General features: G+C 44.5%; 1 protein-coding gene and 1 long non-coding RNA gene across 2 annotated transcripts; one reads left to right on the forward strand and one right to left on the reverse strand.

Moving 5' to 3' along the window:
* Positions 1-1,133: 1,133 nt before the first annotated feature.
* On the reverse strand, positions 1,134-14,810 carry ZBTB11 (zinc finger and BTB domain containing 11). The gene is made up of 11 exons (XM_030281976.4): positions 14,292-14,810; positions 11,178-11,413; positions 10,311-10,542; positions 8,409-9,211; positions 6,777-6,956; positions 6,042-6,272; positions 5,531-5,675; positions 4,371-4,488; positions 4,020-4,178; positions 3,377-3,552; positions 1,134-2,026 (listed from the first exon to the last, which is right to left on the reverse strand). Exons 1-11 carry the CDS (start codon positions 14,599-14,601, stop codon positions 1,494-1,496), a joined length of 3,123 nt encoding a protein of 1,040 aa, XP_030137836.4. The 5' UTR covers positions 14,602-14,810; the 3' UTR covers positions 1,134-1,493.
* Positions 14,460-17,096, forward strand: LOC140684920 (uncharacterized). Its single transcript, XR_012057914.1, has 2 exons — positions 14,460-14,580; positions 17,016-17,096. It is a non-coding gene; the product is annotated as an uncharacterized lncRNA (long non-coding RNA).
* Positions 17,097-17,139: the final 43 nt, after the last annotated feature.

Here is a 17,139-nt window from a genome sequence, read left to right on the forward strand (position 1 = left end):
AGTGGATCTGTTTCATAGGTAGCAGTTATATGCATGTCACTTTATTTATGAAATGTACCCTGCAATATCACACGTCTCTGGCTGCTCGGGTATCGTACTGCTGTCCAGGTTAGCAAACAGGTGATACCCCTACAGACTGAGAATGCAAAGGCTACAGCTCTGATTGTTCACATGCAAACACTTTCAGTTCCTTGACAGACACGCTGCTTGCTTAAAGAAACCACGCAGCAGCAAAGGAGCCCCACCTTGTACAGACTGAGGTGTGCCCTGTTCGTGGTGTCAAACCAGGACACAGAAACCTGGGCCAGGCACAGCTCTCATTCACACTTACTTTCAGGAGCACCCAGTCAGGATTTTTCCAACTGGGTATCCAGTTCCAACTCCAGGTATCAACTGGCCCTAGAAGTATTTCTCTTAAAGCAGTAGTAATAAGGTCTTCTAGGGATTCTGGTAATTTTGAGACAAATTTAATTTTTACCCCATCCTAAGATTTTTGTATTTCTCTACCCTGGTACTGTCATGTGTCCTGCCTGGGAATTAGCAGGGCTCATCCTTTCAATGCAATACAAGAAAAGATCAGTCCATAACTACCTGAACTTCCTGAAGAAGTGTGCCATAAGACCTTTTCCTTTGACAGTTTCTACATCAAATGCAAAGCAAAAGCAGAATTATCCCTCAAGAGCTGCCTGTGCTGGGCTCACACAGCAGTGCTGGCAACAGCTTCCAAACACAGAGCTAAACGTGGCTGTGCACAGACAGAGGCTGCAGTGCACACCCTTACAAAGTACCTTCCCTGTGCTGGGCTGTCCTCTGGCCAACTTCAATTCACAACCACCTTGGAGAACCACTTCCTCACGCTCAGCAGATCCCCGCCCATTATCTAGAAAACATTTTACAGCATTGTGCTGAACCTTGGACCAGTCACCCACACACCTGCAATTTAAGTAAGTTCTTCAGAACTGGGATTCACTAACTACCAATGGTGCATTTGCCCAGAGAAAAGAGCTTCAGTTTTTCTGTATGCCACATGAAGCACAAGCCTACACAAAGCATTCTACCATCTCCCTTGTCTTGGGAATAAACAGACAGAATCCATTACAGGTAATTTGCTTACAAACTTGAAGAAATGCACATCAGAACAAACCAAAAAGCTACCAACAGTTGTGCATTTCTAGTTTTTAGTGCAGCTTTTTTATATGTTTTTTTTTTTTAATTTTTCAAAGTTACAGTATGATACTTCATGACACAAAAACATTATTTTAACCTTTTTGTTTTGTTTAAAGTTACAGCCAGTATAGAAATCTTAGCTTTCAAAGCCTTGGCCCACACTGGAGTATTGGTACTTTTTCCATCTACCACGTGGTGCAGTATTCTGTCATGACAACGTTCAGTACTGAGGATGTGAAAACAGGCATTGCTGAAAGCCTCAGCTAACCTGCTACACACTTGCTTCTCAGAGATACAGAACCTCACCCTTCCCGCTCTCCCACGCACTAAATCGACTCTGTCGTCGTTACATGGGCCACTTCTACTTCCACGGTTTCGACGGCCTGGGTCACCTCAGCCATTTTCTGTCCCTGCTGCTGCGCCAGGACGTAATTCACCACCTGCATGATGCTCTGGTCAGACAGGGTAGAGACCGACGTGCACTCCTCGGTGGCCGCCACCGCCTCGATGGCCTCCAGCGTCTCTCCCGTCACCACCACGGTCTCGCCCTCGCCGGCGCCGAAGCTGATCTCGGCCTCCTGCTCCTGGATGTCGGAGGCCAGAATGCTGATGGCGTGCTCCACCTGCGTGCCCTGGTTGTGGAACTGCAGGGTGTCCTTCTCCAGCATGATCTTGCAGGGAATGTAGTCCCGGTGCAGCCTGGTCATGTGCTTGCGCAGGGTGCGCGCGTCGATGTAGGCCTCGCTGCAGACGGGGCACACGTAGGGCCGCTCGCCCGTGTGCGTGCGCACGTGGCGCTTCAGCGAGCGCGCGTCCGCCCACGCCACGCCGCACGTCAGGCACTCGAACGGCTTCACGCCTGCACGGCACAGCAGCGCGTCACCGAGCGGCCGGGGTGACAGCGAGGGGACGGGGCAGGGATGGCATGAGAGGGGAACAGAGCAGAGATGGCACAAGAGGGGACAGGGCAGGGATGGTATGAGAGGGGAACAGAGCAGAGATGGCACAAGAGGGGACAGAGCAGCGATGGCACAAGAGGGGAACAGAGCAGCGATGGCACGCTGGCCATGAACAAAGAGAGCCTGCTCACCCTTTCTGTGCAACAACACAGTGCAAGCGTAGTGCATTCAGCACTTAGATTTTCCAATACCCTACTTTAAAAACCTTTTCAGGATTCCTTTTAATGCAGTTTCTTCCTAATTTTAAGTGCACAATGTTTAATGGAATTCTGATCATTCTGATGCCTTTCTGAAGCCATGCTTTACTTCACGTCACTTACATTTCTAGTCACCCTTTGCTTCTGTCAATTCTCTGTACACCTACAGCTTTATCCCTCCTCTTCACTGCTTGTGTTCAAATACAGCACCTGATGTTTGTATGATCTTATTTTCCCTCGTAACATCTGAGTTCTGTGGTCTGTAACACCTAATGGGGCGTGTGGGTGGTGACAAACACCATCTCACTACTGGCTTTTCCTCTGTGACAGTTACTGTAGATTTAGGCTAGGTACCTACTACGGGACACTTCCTCTGTTTAGAAACAAACACAAAATCTTATTTTCAAAGCTCTTTAAAAGGAGACATGCTTCAAAAAAAAGTGGGTTTTGCCCTGGGACAGGACAATATAGACACCCAACACAGCTGAAAGAACTAAATACTCAAAAATCCATTTCATACCTTACATCTAAAGTAAAAATGCACACAATTCTTTAACAAAAAATAGAAAATGTTTTCCTATTTTCTCCAAACATCATACAATTTATCACTTGTCATAAATTAGAGGAAGTTGATCAGTTTCCAACATCAGTCCAATCTTTGCTTTTTAAATTTAGGCCAATCATTCTCCTATTTGAAGAGTACTTTGTTAACTTGTGCACCTTTGAAAATGGAGAATGTTTTAGTGCATCCAATTCTTTGCCAGATTTACCCCTCTTAGTCACTTGTAAAAATGTTCCTCTTCTATTCAGGATCTGAGGACAAATTGGCACAGTCCGTGTGTGACTGAAGCTTTAGAAAGATCCTGACAGCAACTTCTGGGAATTGCTGACAGCAAGTTACCAAAGCAGGATTCACAGAAAACTGGAGAATCTGTAAAAAATCCTCCATGTCCTGCCAGACAGCACACACAAAGACTCAAAGAAACAATTACCCCCTCGCACATTGTGTTTTTAGGGGTTGAGGGATGTAATGATTATTTGTGTTCTACATACCTTCATGATTGTTCATGTGTCTCCTATATTCCCGGAGCTGTGTGAATTTTCTTCCACAGTGCTCACAAACTCGTTCCAGATTTTGTTTTGCTCTTCCTTTTTTACCATGTGTGGCTTTCTTTACATGCCTTCTGTACAAAGCTTTCTCATAAAATTCTTTTCCACATACGTTACATCTAAAATGTGTTAAGTGAGAAATCTGTTATAACCATTATTGTACGCTTATGTCTTTTAAGCCAAAATGCACTTTATTTACAGTAGGCAAAGATAATTGGCAATACTGTCTTATATGGTTCCATAATTAGAAGTAATATTGTTGGCCCAAACTACATTTCCTCTTATCCACAGCCACAAAGCTTCCACTTGCCCTTCTAGAGAAGTGAGACCACATAAGTTTGTAACTTCACATGATTGTATTTATCCTCTTATGACTTCTTGTCTTAGTCCCAGCACTGTGTCCCAGGTTAGCAGCTAACCCACACTATTTAAAGTACCCATCCACCCTCAAGTACTCAAGACCCAGTCACCATCAACCCATTGGTACTTCAGAAGTGGGCTAGGCAGTGCCTTGTTGACAGGCTGTGCATCTCCATAGCCTCACTTTGATCAGTATATTTCCGTTGTTAAATTAATTTCCTCTTACCTATAAGGGTCAGTGACAGAATGAGACTTTACATGAGAATACCAGTCTTTCTTCCAGCTGTAACATTTTCCACAGAACTGACACTGAAATGGCTTAACACCCAAATGTTTATTCATATGCTGCCGAAGATCCCGAGCTTCATAGAAACTCTTGTCACACCTGCAACAGCAAATGTTTTAGCATCCCATACAAGAAAGGCACCGGTTCCAAAAGTACTGGGACCCTCTTCTTCAACAGCAACTGAAAACTGAGAACACCTAAGGCACCATCAGTATTTATTTATAGCACAATCCCATTCTAAACTAGGAAAAATTAAAAAGAAGAGCAGCCCACCAAAACCACCTGACTTACTGAGTACACTGATATCCACGAACTTCAGGCTTTGGCTGATGTTTCTTTATGTGTTTACTGAGTCCTGATGCCCTGTGGAAAGATTTTCCACAGATGGAGCAAAGATATTTGGATTCTCCTACCAAAAACAAAACAAAACATGTTACCAAGCCAGGCCTCCATTTCTCTGGAGTGCTTTGTGAGACAGGTTTTTAATTCATATATAACTTACCTTAAGCAATCAGAGCAGTACTACAAAGACAAGTTTGTTTAATTACACACTAAGGGAATTTGTAAGTGTATTTTGTATGTTCTCATGTAATAATACACAAGGGGGCAGTAGCAACTCTAAATTACTTTATTTCATGTTTTTAAACATAGGTACATAGCTGCAACAATGATTTAGTGAGGAAAAGTGAGCAGCCTAAAAACCTGCCTTCTTGTGTGAAAAAAACCACGACTGCCTGTGTTTATGTATTATGCAACTTCTTCAGAAACACAGCATTGCTTATGGATTATTGCTTATATCTTGCATTTGTGGAAAAACACATTAAAATAAAAGTTTCTGATCCATTTCATCAACATAGGAGTGATGAGTACTAATACAAATTCCTTAATTTCAGGAACGAATTATCCTGAGTATCTCTCTTAACTCTGCCCAGCCCAGAAAACCAGAAACACAGACAATCTTTACAAATTACAATTTTAAAACTTTGCTTGTATTGAATTATTATATTGTCATCTTCACATGCTAAGATCTTTCAAGACATTAGGCTCTACAAAATGTCAGTACAGAAAATCTTGTAAAACAGACATGGAGAGATTTAACTTAGCATGTTTTCCTCTAAAAGGACAGGCTGGGAGACTAAGTGCATTAGAACCTTCCAGCCTTCTTGCCTATTTCTTGTTGAATCGACATGATACAGGCATTAAATACATACATAAAACCACAGGAACAGACCAACCTCTTCTTGTATAGAACATTTGCATAATAATACTAAACTATGGTTTAGCCCCAGAAAATGACTACTTACCTCTATCTCAGCTGCCTGAGCAGAAGAAAAAGAACGAACTACCATTTATTTTTTAAACAGTTTCTTTTGACACAGAAGAACAACATTAAAGTTCAGCAGCACAAAATAGCCAAGCAAAGGAAAAGGATTTCCTTCCTCATCACTTACCTGTATGAATGCTCATGTGTTCCTGAAGACTTCTTTTTGTGACAAAAGACTTTTCACACAAATCACACTTGAACTGTTTCTGTACTTCATGGAGAGCTAAGTGCATTTTCAATCCATGCTTATACGTAAAGGTCTTTCCACAGACCTAAAAAAAAATCCATACGTGGTGGAATAGGACAAATCAAACTAATTATGTAATAGGTGTTTAACTTCAAACAGAACAAAATCTCCTGTATTTCCTGGGAACTAGAACGGCAGTGACAGAACTAGCCTGTTAAAAAAAGAGGAGTCATCGAAGGAAGACATTCTTCTAGACACAAGAATATGAACTTGCACAACTCAAATTCATCCTTGTTTTCTCACTCTTGGACTGCAAGCAATGAATGTTACACTGGTTCTCCCTATTGTGAAGCGATCAAGATTACCATAAATTTTAGGGCAGAGCATCAATACCAAAATATTGGCAATAGAGAACATCACTGATCTGATGAAGAGAGCAAAAGGACTTTACCTTGCAGGCATGGGGTTTGACACCTGTGTGTTTAAGCATGTGGATTCTGAGGGAGTAGAGCTTGGGCAGAGTTCTCCCGCAGATGTCACACACGAACTCCCGTTTGGTCCTCCCTTTGGCCGAGGACACGCCGGTGCCCTCGGCTCCCGCAGCGCCGGCTTCCGTCCTCCGCGTGTGCCGCACCAGGTGCGCCCGCAGCGAGGCCCCGTACTGGAACTCCTTCTTGCACAGCTGGACAGAAAACACCACAGCTTTACTTCGCATCTGACACTTTGAATTGTTAAAAAAAACACAACAGAAGTAATCAAATGTTTTAGTCCAGTAATATGATGAGTTAAATCTATAACCCAACTCCAACAGCCATTTTGTATGAGGTTAATGATTAGTTGTACATTTTTATTTTATGGCTATGGACAGAACCTCTGATCACTTCCCAGTGAGACTAACTTCCAAACTAGACTAAACACAAATTTACTGGTAGGGTTAAAAGCAAATCCCATGCTAGCATTGCCTTTAGCAGCAAGTCACACACTACTGCCAGGCCAAGCGGCTGCACTCCATTCTGCCTCACTTCATCCAGATCAAGGCTATATTCAACTCTGAAATCGGTAAGGAAAATAAATATACATACCAAAAAAGGCAACAAACAGAATTACTAATATAATTACAGAATAATTTTTTGTAAGGAGGAAGGTTTACACAACCCAAAGAAAACAACCCAACCCCTCAACTTACTGGGCATTTATATTCCTTAGATCTCTCGTGTTTCAGCGTGTGCATTATAAGTGCATAGCGCCGCTGGAACACCATTCCACAGTCAGTGCATTTGTGCTGCGCTTCCACTTCGTTATTTTCTGTGGTCTCTCTTTTGGGCTGTTTCATTTTTTTCCCTCTTTGTACCAGCTTCATGGCAACCTAAGTTGGAAAAACAGAACCTCTGAATGAATTTTACTGCATTGTACTTCATACCTTGTCTGACAGTTTATACTAAAAGCTGATGTTCTGTGTTTCTGTAATACCTCTTAATTTGGCTTAGCTGACTTAGCTGCTTGAAAGTTGCCTTGTTCACTACCAAACTACAGATCTCAAGGTGAGCGAAAAACCATTCTTTTTTAAAAACCATAAACTTACTGTGATGATGGCCACACAGTGACTTACCAGTTCAGGGACCATGAACTCTTCAGCCCTAACTGCCTAAGTGACAGCTATGGGATAGTTAAAGAAGAATCACAGAATACTGCCAGTCAGGATTTCTATCAAGTTGAGATCATTCCAGCTTTCCTAGAGATTTTTATCTAGGCACCAAAGGGTTTTTTTAGGTGGCATTGGCAGTGCTACCTGAACTGATAATCTCATCTTCCTTTGTAGAAACTTGCTGCCAAATTCTTTAGAAGCCAAATTCTAAGTGATCAGGTTGAAATGTCCTGTATCAGATGTGTCCCATTTGAGTTCCTGAGAATAAGGCAAGGGAAAGAAGTACCAGCATCCCAATTTCTTCATCCTGTTCTCCCAACAGTTGCAGACAGGTAGAAGAATTAAAAAAGAAAGGCCGTATGAAATCAAGGCCTCAAGTGAATAAAGGTTCGGCTTTTCCCGCACGCAGAAAATGCTACAGTTTCTACCTACCAGGGTGTTGTAATGATAACAAATTTTTGTCCTGTGTGTGGGATTGGTGGCTCTAGTATGCAAAAATACTCTCAGGACTCCTCTGCAAATTAACAGTTCTTCAGAAGACTTAGCCAACATGCAGTGAAGTGCACTCTGTCACAAACTAAATGCATGAATGCCCAGGGAGATGACTGTCAACTATCCAAAGGCACTGAAAAAGGAAAGGCCCTCAAAGGGGAAAGAGTAATAAGACTGTTTCATTAAAAAAAAAATTGTAACTAGAACTAGTTCAATTACTTAACATTATGTTCAGGTGCTAGAGTTTTTAACACCAGTGCTTTTTGAACCTTTTTCTTAATTGACCCCAATCAGAAGGTAGCAGGAATGCATTGTGACTCATGATTACATCTTAAGATCTACAAGGGATGTAAAATTTTTCATTCCCAATGCTGTTGTCAAGTCTGAACAAATGTAGGATCTCACTTCTCTAATAGGTACATGTATGTCTCTGTGACTGACATACACATGAGCTAGCTCAGAATTAAATTCACAGATCATTAAGAGTTTTGGGGAGATGATACAACTTCTGTCCAAACGTAAGAAGCTGTGAGAAGATACTGTGGCCACTGTGCATTCTAAGGCTCTTCAATACGGAAGGAATACTGATGCCAAGTCAATACTTTCGGGATTTTGTTTGCCCAAATGTCACAGCTTAGAAACGACTCTGGTAACTACAAGGTCTAATGACAGACGTAATACCTGCTGCACTGCAGATTTAGGATTTGTCTTTCTATTCTGCAGTTTCTTTTCAATTCCTTTATGCAGCCTGATGTATCCCCCCTCAGTGACTGAACGCTGGCGAAGCTTGCTTTTGTAAGTGTCATCCTGGCTGGAAGTGATGCTTTCTGGCTGGGATATAGAGCTGCTCTGCCCATTACTTTTTTGCTTGAGTGTCTCTGAGGAGTCTTCAGAAGCAGAGGCCACACGTGCTTTATCACTCTGATGTTGAACTGCCTCGGTTTCCCTTTGGCTCTGTGTGTCCATGGCCTCCACAACCGACGGCTCAGTGCTGAGTCTGCTGTAGAGGCTGTTTGCAACGTTCTCCACCAGCTGGATCTTGATGTAATTTTCAGCTGTTTCACACTGTTCCACAGGCTTGGAAAGATCCCCTGCAGGGGCCTCCAGAGGCTCTGGGTGCAGGAGGTCAGGCTGGGGTGCTGCTGCCTCCTCTGTCCCAGCAGAGGAAGGAGCTCCATTCACAGCTACTGGCACTTCACTGGCTGTGAGTTTAGGCTGCTCAGCACCATCCACGGGCTGCACCTCCACTTCAGCCTGCTCTGCTAGATTTTGTGTAGACTCCACTGTTTGAATATCTCCCTTTTGATACACGGTAATTTGTTTCTCTTCCATCTGCTTGTGCACATTCTCACAGATTTCAAGGACCTCTGACATGAAGAGGTGCCGGGCGAGCATGGCCACTTCTGCCATGCTACAGAAGTCAAACGTTAGTTCTGAAGTATAAGCAAATTCCAGTAAAGGCAGGAAACTGGACTTGCAGAAACCTACCAGGAATAAAACAAGATATTAGAGTAAATAATGATGACCCGAAATTACCCCAAAACATCCCATGATGAATACAACAATTCACCTTTGATACATTTAAGCCTGAAACTTAGAGCAAAACACACTTGGAAATAACAAGCCCATCACTGGCACTCAATTAATTTGTCATTTACACTACAGCTTTCTCCTCACACAGTTTCCATGTATGGGAAAGCTCAGACAACTTTTCCAAAAACTAAGTAGTACTTAAAGAGTTTCACAATAGGAATATTTCAAGATGCTGGGAGAGCCACAATACTTTTGGAGCAGATTAACTGAACCAAAGACTTTCTGGATCTGCTACATTCAGAAAGTACTCGGGTCTTAAGTAACAAGTGATGTGGTAGAAAAATAAGAAAGTAGCTATTGAAAACAATAAAAATACGGACATATAGATAGAAATGCTGAAATATAAGAATTTGGTATAATTGTCCACAGTTACATAAATAATAAATCAAATATTTAATGTGGGGAACCTTCTGGACTATCCTATTAGGGAATTATTGTTCATGCCAAGAAAGACAGTTAATAAATGAGAAAGCAATGAAGAAGGCATATGTTCTGTACATTGTTCTTCATCACTACAAAGCGATTTTTAGAACATATATTTTAGCTCCTGTCTTTCATGTACCAGGTCTGAGAAATAAGCAGACACGTATAATTCTGCTTCACAGAAATAAGAAGCAATTTAGCATTTGTTAAGCTGAACAACTCTCCAAGCAGCTTGTCAACATCCCCGCTTGATGTACTCAAGCGTTTGACTTTGTTCCCTTTTTAACATTTGTGACTAATACAAGGAGGAAACATGCCTAAGCAAGGTAAAAATCCCTCAAAAGCTTCTCAGAAAATTTAAGGTTAAATATCACAGTCCATGGAAAATCAGGTTAGGCAAAATCAGAATGATCACTTTTGCATTACAATCCACACAAAATACTTCTAGATTAAAAGAGAGAAAAAAGCAAGATAAAATTTGGTTGTCTTTAACACTCAAAAAAGACTGAATTAAATACCGTACACCTTACTTAGGATATTATTGATTTGAAACCCACAGCAATTCACCTGAGAGATCCACTACAGCTTCATGACTAGTGACAGCTCCCTTTTCAATGAAGAGCTCTCGGAAGTACTCGCTGCTGGCTGCCAAGACAGATTTGTGAGCTTTGTACTCCTCTCCTTCAATCAGCAAAGTCACATCACAGAACTGATTGGAAAGTCTCTGCTGATTCAGCTGGTTTAAGACTGACAGACAATGTTTGGAAGATGACTGCTTCACAAGGCCCTTACTGTCAACCTGTCATAAACAACATTTGAGAACTTCATTACATTTAGATTGTGCCTTTTTAAGCATTCACACTGAAACACAGAAAAGGATTATTTTCTGCAACCATACAATCAGTTTGAGCCTGGAGAATGTAGAGCTTAACTTTACTATTGTTTTCTTTAAGTTTCACCCTCCCTCCAAACACAATTAAAACCAACTGGAAAAATGGGAAGACACATTCAAACAGCTCTTTGACTGCATTTTTCTATGTTACAGTCTGAAAAAGTTTCTAAATTCAAATGTCTTTATGTGCATGTGAGTCTGCAGTTATGAACAAGAAGTTTACATATCAGTATAGCATCATGTATTAAGAAAAAGATATAGAGCCCCTAAGAATCTGGTATGTGATGTTTTACTACTGCCACTCACTTTACCTTAGATTCTATATGCGTAATATATAGGGTGATTTTATTTCCCAGCAATGGTGTCCTGTAATTAATTTCATTACATATACACCAGTATCCCATTTCTACATATTCAATATCTTTGGCAAAATTTATAGTCTTGCTGTGACAAGATTACCACAACAATGGAAAAGAAGTACATGACCAAGAAAGCAGTAATAGAAAATGCAAATCTATTCAGATGTAAACAGTGGTACTTACAAACACAAGCTCGTGCTTTGCTATTGGCTTCTTCTTCACAGGCTTTGGGGATGCTGCTGGGATTGATGCAGCGTTACTCAATTCATCATCTGTTTCATTACTGTCTTCATGAGATTTTGCATCCAGTCCTAGCTCCTCCAGCATTTCAGAAGGATCTGAGAGAGATCTAGAGCGATCTAGCTTTTCCTGGCACTTGCTGCATTCTTTAATGTAATCTTTAACCTGCTTAAGAATACCTAAGAAAAATTAATGGAGCTTGATTAGGCTTCTAATGATTAGGCTTCTAATCTTAATTCCATCTACTGTAAACAAATAACTATGTAGAAGATTAGCAAAATATCAATAATAATAAAAAAATATTACATACTAACCAAGAAAAATAAAGCCAGTCACCTACACTCTCCCTCTCCAATGCAATATTACCAATTCTATTGTCTCACACCATTGCATGATATTGTATGTCTCTACTGCCAATTTGAGATAGAACATGTAGAATACCACTACATCAAGCAAACCCTCCTAGAAAGGTTATTAAGGCTAAAAAAAAAACCAACACGGTATTTAGACATTTAGTCTCATCATCCCAAGGTAATGACAATGTAATATAATCCTGTATTTAGCCCACACAAATGGCTTGCTCCTCCTGAAGAGGACAAGAATTGGAAGGCTCACTTACGAGCTTTAGCAAAATTGGGATCAATGGTGCTACATGCAATGACACTGATGGGAACTATTAACGCTGATTTAGAACAATTGCTTGTGATTTGGGGATTTAAATAAATCAATTTCCCACCACTACTTTAACCAGTGGAACTAAATATAAACAAGAGCACCCAAGGAAATAGCCTGCATTTGTGTCAGGGGAGGTTTAGGTAGGATATTAACAACAGGTTCTTCATCCAGAGGGTGTTTGGGCCCTGGAACAGGCTCCCAAGGAAGCAGTCACAGCACCAAGCCTGACAGAGTTCACACAGTGTTTGGACAATGCTCTCAGGAATGACTCTTGTGCCTTTTGGGGATGGTCCTGTGCAGGGCCAGAAGCTGTATTCAGTGATCCTTGTGGGTCCCTTCCCACTCAGCACATTCTGCAATTCTGTAAATCATTTCAGACACTCAACAGGTCCTAGGTGCAGGTCCTCTTCTAGATACCAAGGCATTTTCCATGCATGGCTTTCAATCCAAGTTCGTTCTCTTCACCAGGACAACATAAAAGCATACATAGCAGGTGGGCCATGGTTTAAAATCCAGCACAGCTCAAAAGCTTTGCTGACACAGACTTAGACTTGCTTGCTCACACCTCCTCAGAGCATGACTTGCACTATCATTAAATACCTGTCTCTGCAAGGATGAGGAAAACAGAGACGTAAGGCAAGCTAAGATATTAATGCCCATTTCAACATTTGTACATCTCCTTGATTTCATCTGAAATCAGACAGGAGGTCTCTGGCCTGCAAATCACACCTCTAACACCTTTCCTGGCCTCGGAGCCATTCTCCAGCCTGTGGCCTTGCAGCTACAGAACGAACACACCGCAGGCTGATGTCCTTCTCAGGATGGCAGCTGGGCCAAAGCTGCTGTCCATAGCAGCCTGGGAGTACTGTCATGCCTGGGAAAACACTGTCTTAAGGGAGACATATGTAAGAAAATAACACTTGAACTGAAAGCATGGAATGAATTTTAGTATTCTCAGTGTAAGAGAAGCAAGAGGATTTAGGGTGTGCAAATAAAGGTGACCAATAAGATCAAAAGAATACAGAATGCCTTCTCCTGACTAACAGAAGCTACACTGGGGCCCGTGGAGAAAGTTTCCAGCACAGGATAAGAGTAGATGCCAGAACAGTACAATGCTGGGCAGACAATGAGAATGCAAATAAAGGCAAAGAAACAAAAATGGGTGATTCAGCTTTGAGATGCCAAACCCTTTCTTCACATGAAAATACCTTCAAGTCAATGAGATCTGGACTGGAGGGATTGGCTGCAGCTAGAGCAAAATCCCTCCAACTGAAAATAGGGAAAACTAAAGCTGAAATTACAGACTTGCTGATGGATAAAGACAGCAGAACAAGAGAAGCAATACAAACACACACTGGGCCCATGGCAAGTGAAAAGCAGGCTATTTGTTCCATGGATACCTAGGGCTAAAAGCAGAACAGCAAATCCATAGGGAACAAGATATGGAGTCATTCCCTCAGGCAAAATAAAATCCCAATTGGAAATTATTGCTGTTCAGGCACCAGCATTTGTAACAGCTGTGACATCACTCGGGACCCAGCTGAGAATTAACCTGGTCTCTTCAGCTCCTCATTGCAAGAAGGAGACAAATAAAACAATGAGTGCCAGGACTGCCAACCACCACTGGCAGCTGCAGTACTTTAGCACCATCACATGCACGAATGAGGTCCAAAGCTAACCCAGGTAACGTGGACTGGATTATCACCCTATCCCAAGGGCACAGTGGGGATGCCACTGCCTTACCTGGGCTGCGTGCAGGACCTGCAGGGGACAGCTGTACTCAGTGTTTCTACCTATTCAAGGTGCCAGCACCCGATGAGACCAGGCTGTAGCGTGCAGGGTGAGCCCTGCCTCTCGGGCTGTGACACAATGTCACTGCCCGCACGCCACGTGCTTCCAGGCGGCGTTTAAAGGCTCTGGTCACTCAGCGAGTGACAGTCCCCTCCTGTGCCGCCAGGAGGGCACACGGAAGGGAGACCTTCAGCAGAAGGGAGACCTTCAGCAGAAGGGAGACCTTCAGCAGAAGGGAGACATGCAACTCAGGGTACAGCGGAGGGCAACAAAGATGGTTAAGGGACCGAATCATCTCTTTACGAGGAAAGGCTGAGGGAACTGCGCCCGCTCAGCCTTGAGATGAAGCGACTGAGAGGGGACCGCACTAATGTGGGTAAATATCTAAACAGAGAGTGCCAGGAGCATGGAGCAAGGCCCCGCTGGTGCCAAGCAATGACACGAGGAAGGGAAACCAACGCGCGGGAAGTTCCAGGTGAGAACACGAGGAACTAGAACGGAACTAGAACAGCACTAGAGCGCTCCAGTGCCGGTGCCGGCGCGCTGGCCCGCCCCAGGGGAGATGGATGCCCGGAGCCGTGCGGGGCTCACCTCTCCACCAGTAGCGCTGGGACAGCCCGTGCCAGGTCTGCAGGCGGGTGCGGTGCGCGCCGTCGGGCGCCAGGTGCGCGGCGCGGATCAGGCGGGCGCGGCGCTCGGCCTGCAGCACCACCTCCAGCTCGGCGAAGCGCTGCTGGTCGCGCTGCCGCCGCTGGTAGTACAGCGTGCCGCCGCGCACCACGTAGCAGGCGGCGGCCTTGCGGATCTTCCGCTTGGCGTTGCCCTCCGTGCCCGGCGCGTACGGCTCCCGCTCGTTCGTCAGGTACCGCAGGATGGCCAGGTAGCTCTCCTCGCTGGACATCGCGCCCTCGGAGCCGCGCCGGGGCTGCGGAGGAGCCTCCCGGGGTGGGGGAAGGGGGTCGGGAAGGGCCCCGGCCCGGCGGGAGCCGCGCCGGGGGGGAACTGGAGTGTCGCGGCCCGCGGCGGCAGGAGGGAGGGAGAAGCTCGGGCAGCGGCGGCGGCGGAAAGACAAAATGGCTGCTGCACAAGCGGAAGTGAGGCGTGCCGCGCGCGCGCGGGAGGGGCCGGGAAGGGGCGGGGGAGCGCGTCCGCCATCTTGGAACCGGGCAGGCGACAGCCCGGGCGCAAGGCGGGGCCGCCATGTCGGAATCGGGCAGGCGACAGCCCGGACGCAAGGCGGGGCCGCCATGTCGGAATCGGGCAGGGCAGAGCCCGGGCGCGAGGCGGGGCCGCCATGTCGGAATCGGGCAGGGCAGAGCCGGGGCCGCCATGTCGGAGCCGGGCAAAGCCCGCCGCGGGGCGCGATCGTGGTGGTGGAGCCGAGGGCGCTCCCGAGGGAATGAATCCCTGGAATGAATCCCTGGAATGAATCCCTGTGCAGCCCCGGCTCCCAAACTGCAGCAGCGGCTGCTCCGGGGGCAGGAGCTGCCAGGGACGCCCGTGCCCAGCAGGAGCTGCAGCAGCGCCGCAGCCACGCCCCGGGACGCTCGGTGCGCGCTGTTGTCCGTAAGGGGCAAGAAACAAAATCCTTTAGAAGGCGCGTTTTGCTTGTCCGAGCTGTGCGCTGGTTTTTACACACGTAAGAGACACGCCAGGCAGGAGCCGGGGGCTGTGGCTGTTTCCCATTCCCACTTCCCATTCCCATTCTTATTCCCAGTTCCCATCCCCTCCCCTGCACTCGGTACCTGCGGGACGCACGGGGAGCACCGCGGTCCCCACACACAGATACCGACCGGACTGGGCAAGGCCGCCCAAAGGCGCTGTTCATGTAGGAAAAGGGTTCTGTATTTAGATTTTCGGTTTAACAATGGCACTGGTCGAATACTGGAACAGGCGCCCTTAGGAGGTTGTGGAATCTGTCCTTGGAGTTGTGTTCAAGACTCAGCTGGCCATCTAAACAGACACGTTTTCAACAGAGTTGGAGTGGATGTCCTTTCTAACCTAAATTATTTCACTTCTGTGCACCACTGCAGTGACACCAGGCAGCCAAAGCCTGCAAACTTCAAGGCTTTAACAAATACTAACTTATTAGTCATATCTGCCAATCAGTTTCTATATATATATCATTAATGGTATTTCAAGCTGACGATAAAAACTCATCTTTATTTTCAGCTTCTTAGCTGAAAACATTCGCAAGGACACATTCAGGGTACCAGGTGTCTTGTACAAGACAGTGATGTGATTTTTATAATCGCCACTAGCACGGGTAATATTCAGAGGTGTTTTCAGCCTTCAGTATTAAATTATTATAATTCCTTTCCCTCCTAACTACAGGCAATTTTTTTTCCTCTCTTTTCCCCTCATTTCTGGATCCTTTGCTTTCAAATGTGCTAACTAGCCTCCAATTTCTTTCTAAATAAGTAACGCTGGGTTTTGTTAATAGCAAAAAGCGAAATTGTTTGGAAGATCATGGTGCAGATTCAATTAGTATCAAGCTAGACTTTTTTTTAATGGGTTGTAGCCTTCATCCATACCCATATCTATTTTACTAAAACCCAAACAAGGTGTAAGTACAGCCCATAATCCACAGTGCCCATTACAGCCACTGTTTTTGAAGCCCAGGACTGCACGAAGTTGAAATACAGCTGTCTTCTTGACTAGTTGTAAGGTAACAAATCAAGTCCTCAAAGGATCAACAGAAAAGTAACTGATACAGAAAATAGTGAAGGTTGGGTTTCTGTTTTGGTTCTAGTTAATCAGGACATTGCTTTGCCAAGGCCATTCCTGTCCAGCAAAACCGGCAAAGTTTGGGCAAGCTGTCTGCATAGTGCAGTTACTTAAGCAGACACAGGAACTCCCATGAGGAATTTCAATCCCTCTAGCAGTGGGAGGGTGGAAAATTACTAAGGGAGCCCCTATCTTCGTTCAGCAAGTTAAATATGAACCTAAATGTGCTTTAACTGTGTAACATCAGCTGCATTTGAAACCAAATCTTCACACGTTTCCTTTTCCTGACAACAGCTTCCAGCAATTCATCATTTTGGAACTTCCTGACACAGAAGTTGCATCTGAATCTTTGTGTGTAAGAGTCATGCAGTCTGTGAAACCATCCTTTCCTTTTTTTTTTACCTTTTCCATATTTGATTCTCTGTATCTTGCCACATGCATTCCACAACACAGGACCTTTGTAAGTAATTTGCAGATGGTGTTGCTTCACACCCCCTTTTAGCTTGCATGTATCTCTGCTCTTAGAAACCTCTTTTATGTCACTTGTCATAGACGCAGAATAAACTTAGATGCTGTTCTGTCCTTCAGGCAAGAACATTCCTCAAATACCAGCTCCTTCCTCCCTGCTACCTGAACCACTCAGTGAAGACTGGGGGGACTGTCTAAGACTTGAAACATTTTAACGCAGAAGATCCTTTTCAGTTTGCAAAAC

The sequence above is a fragment of the Taeniopygia guttata genome, chromosome 1 (genome assembly GCF_048771995.1).
Source record: "Taeniopygia guttata chromosome 1, bTaeGut7.mat, whole genome shotgun sequence".
Classification (NCBI taxonomy): Eukaryota; Metazoa; Chordata; class Aves; order Passeriformes; family Estrildidae; genus Taeniopygia; species Taeniopygia guttata.

Coding starts and splice junctions, on each gene's coding strand:
- ZBTB11 (XM_030281976.4), bottom strand. CDS start 14,601: ATGTCCAGCGAGGAGAGCTACCTGGCCATCCTGCGGTACCTGACGAAC. Junction 11,414..14,291: donor CCAGCGCTACTGGTGGAGAG/GTGAGCCCCGCA, acceptor AATTTTTCTTAG/GTATTCTTAAGCAGGTTAAA. Junction 9,212..10,310: donor AGCTGTAGTGGATCTCTCAG/GTGAATTGCTGT, acceptor TATTCCTGGTAG/GTTTCTGCAAGTCCAGTTTC.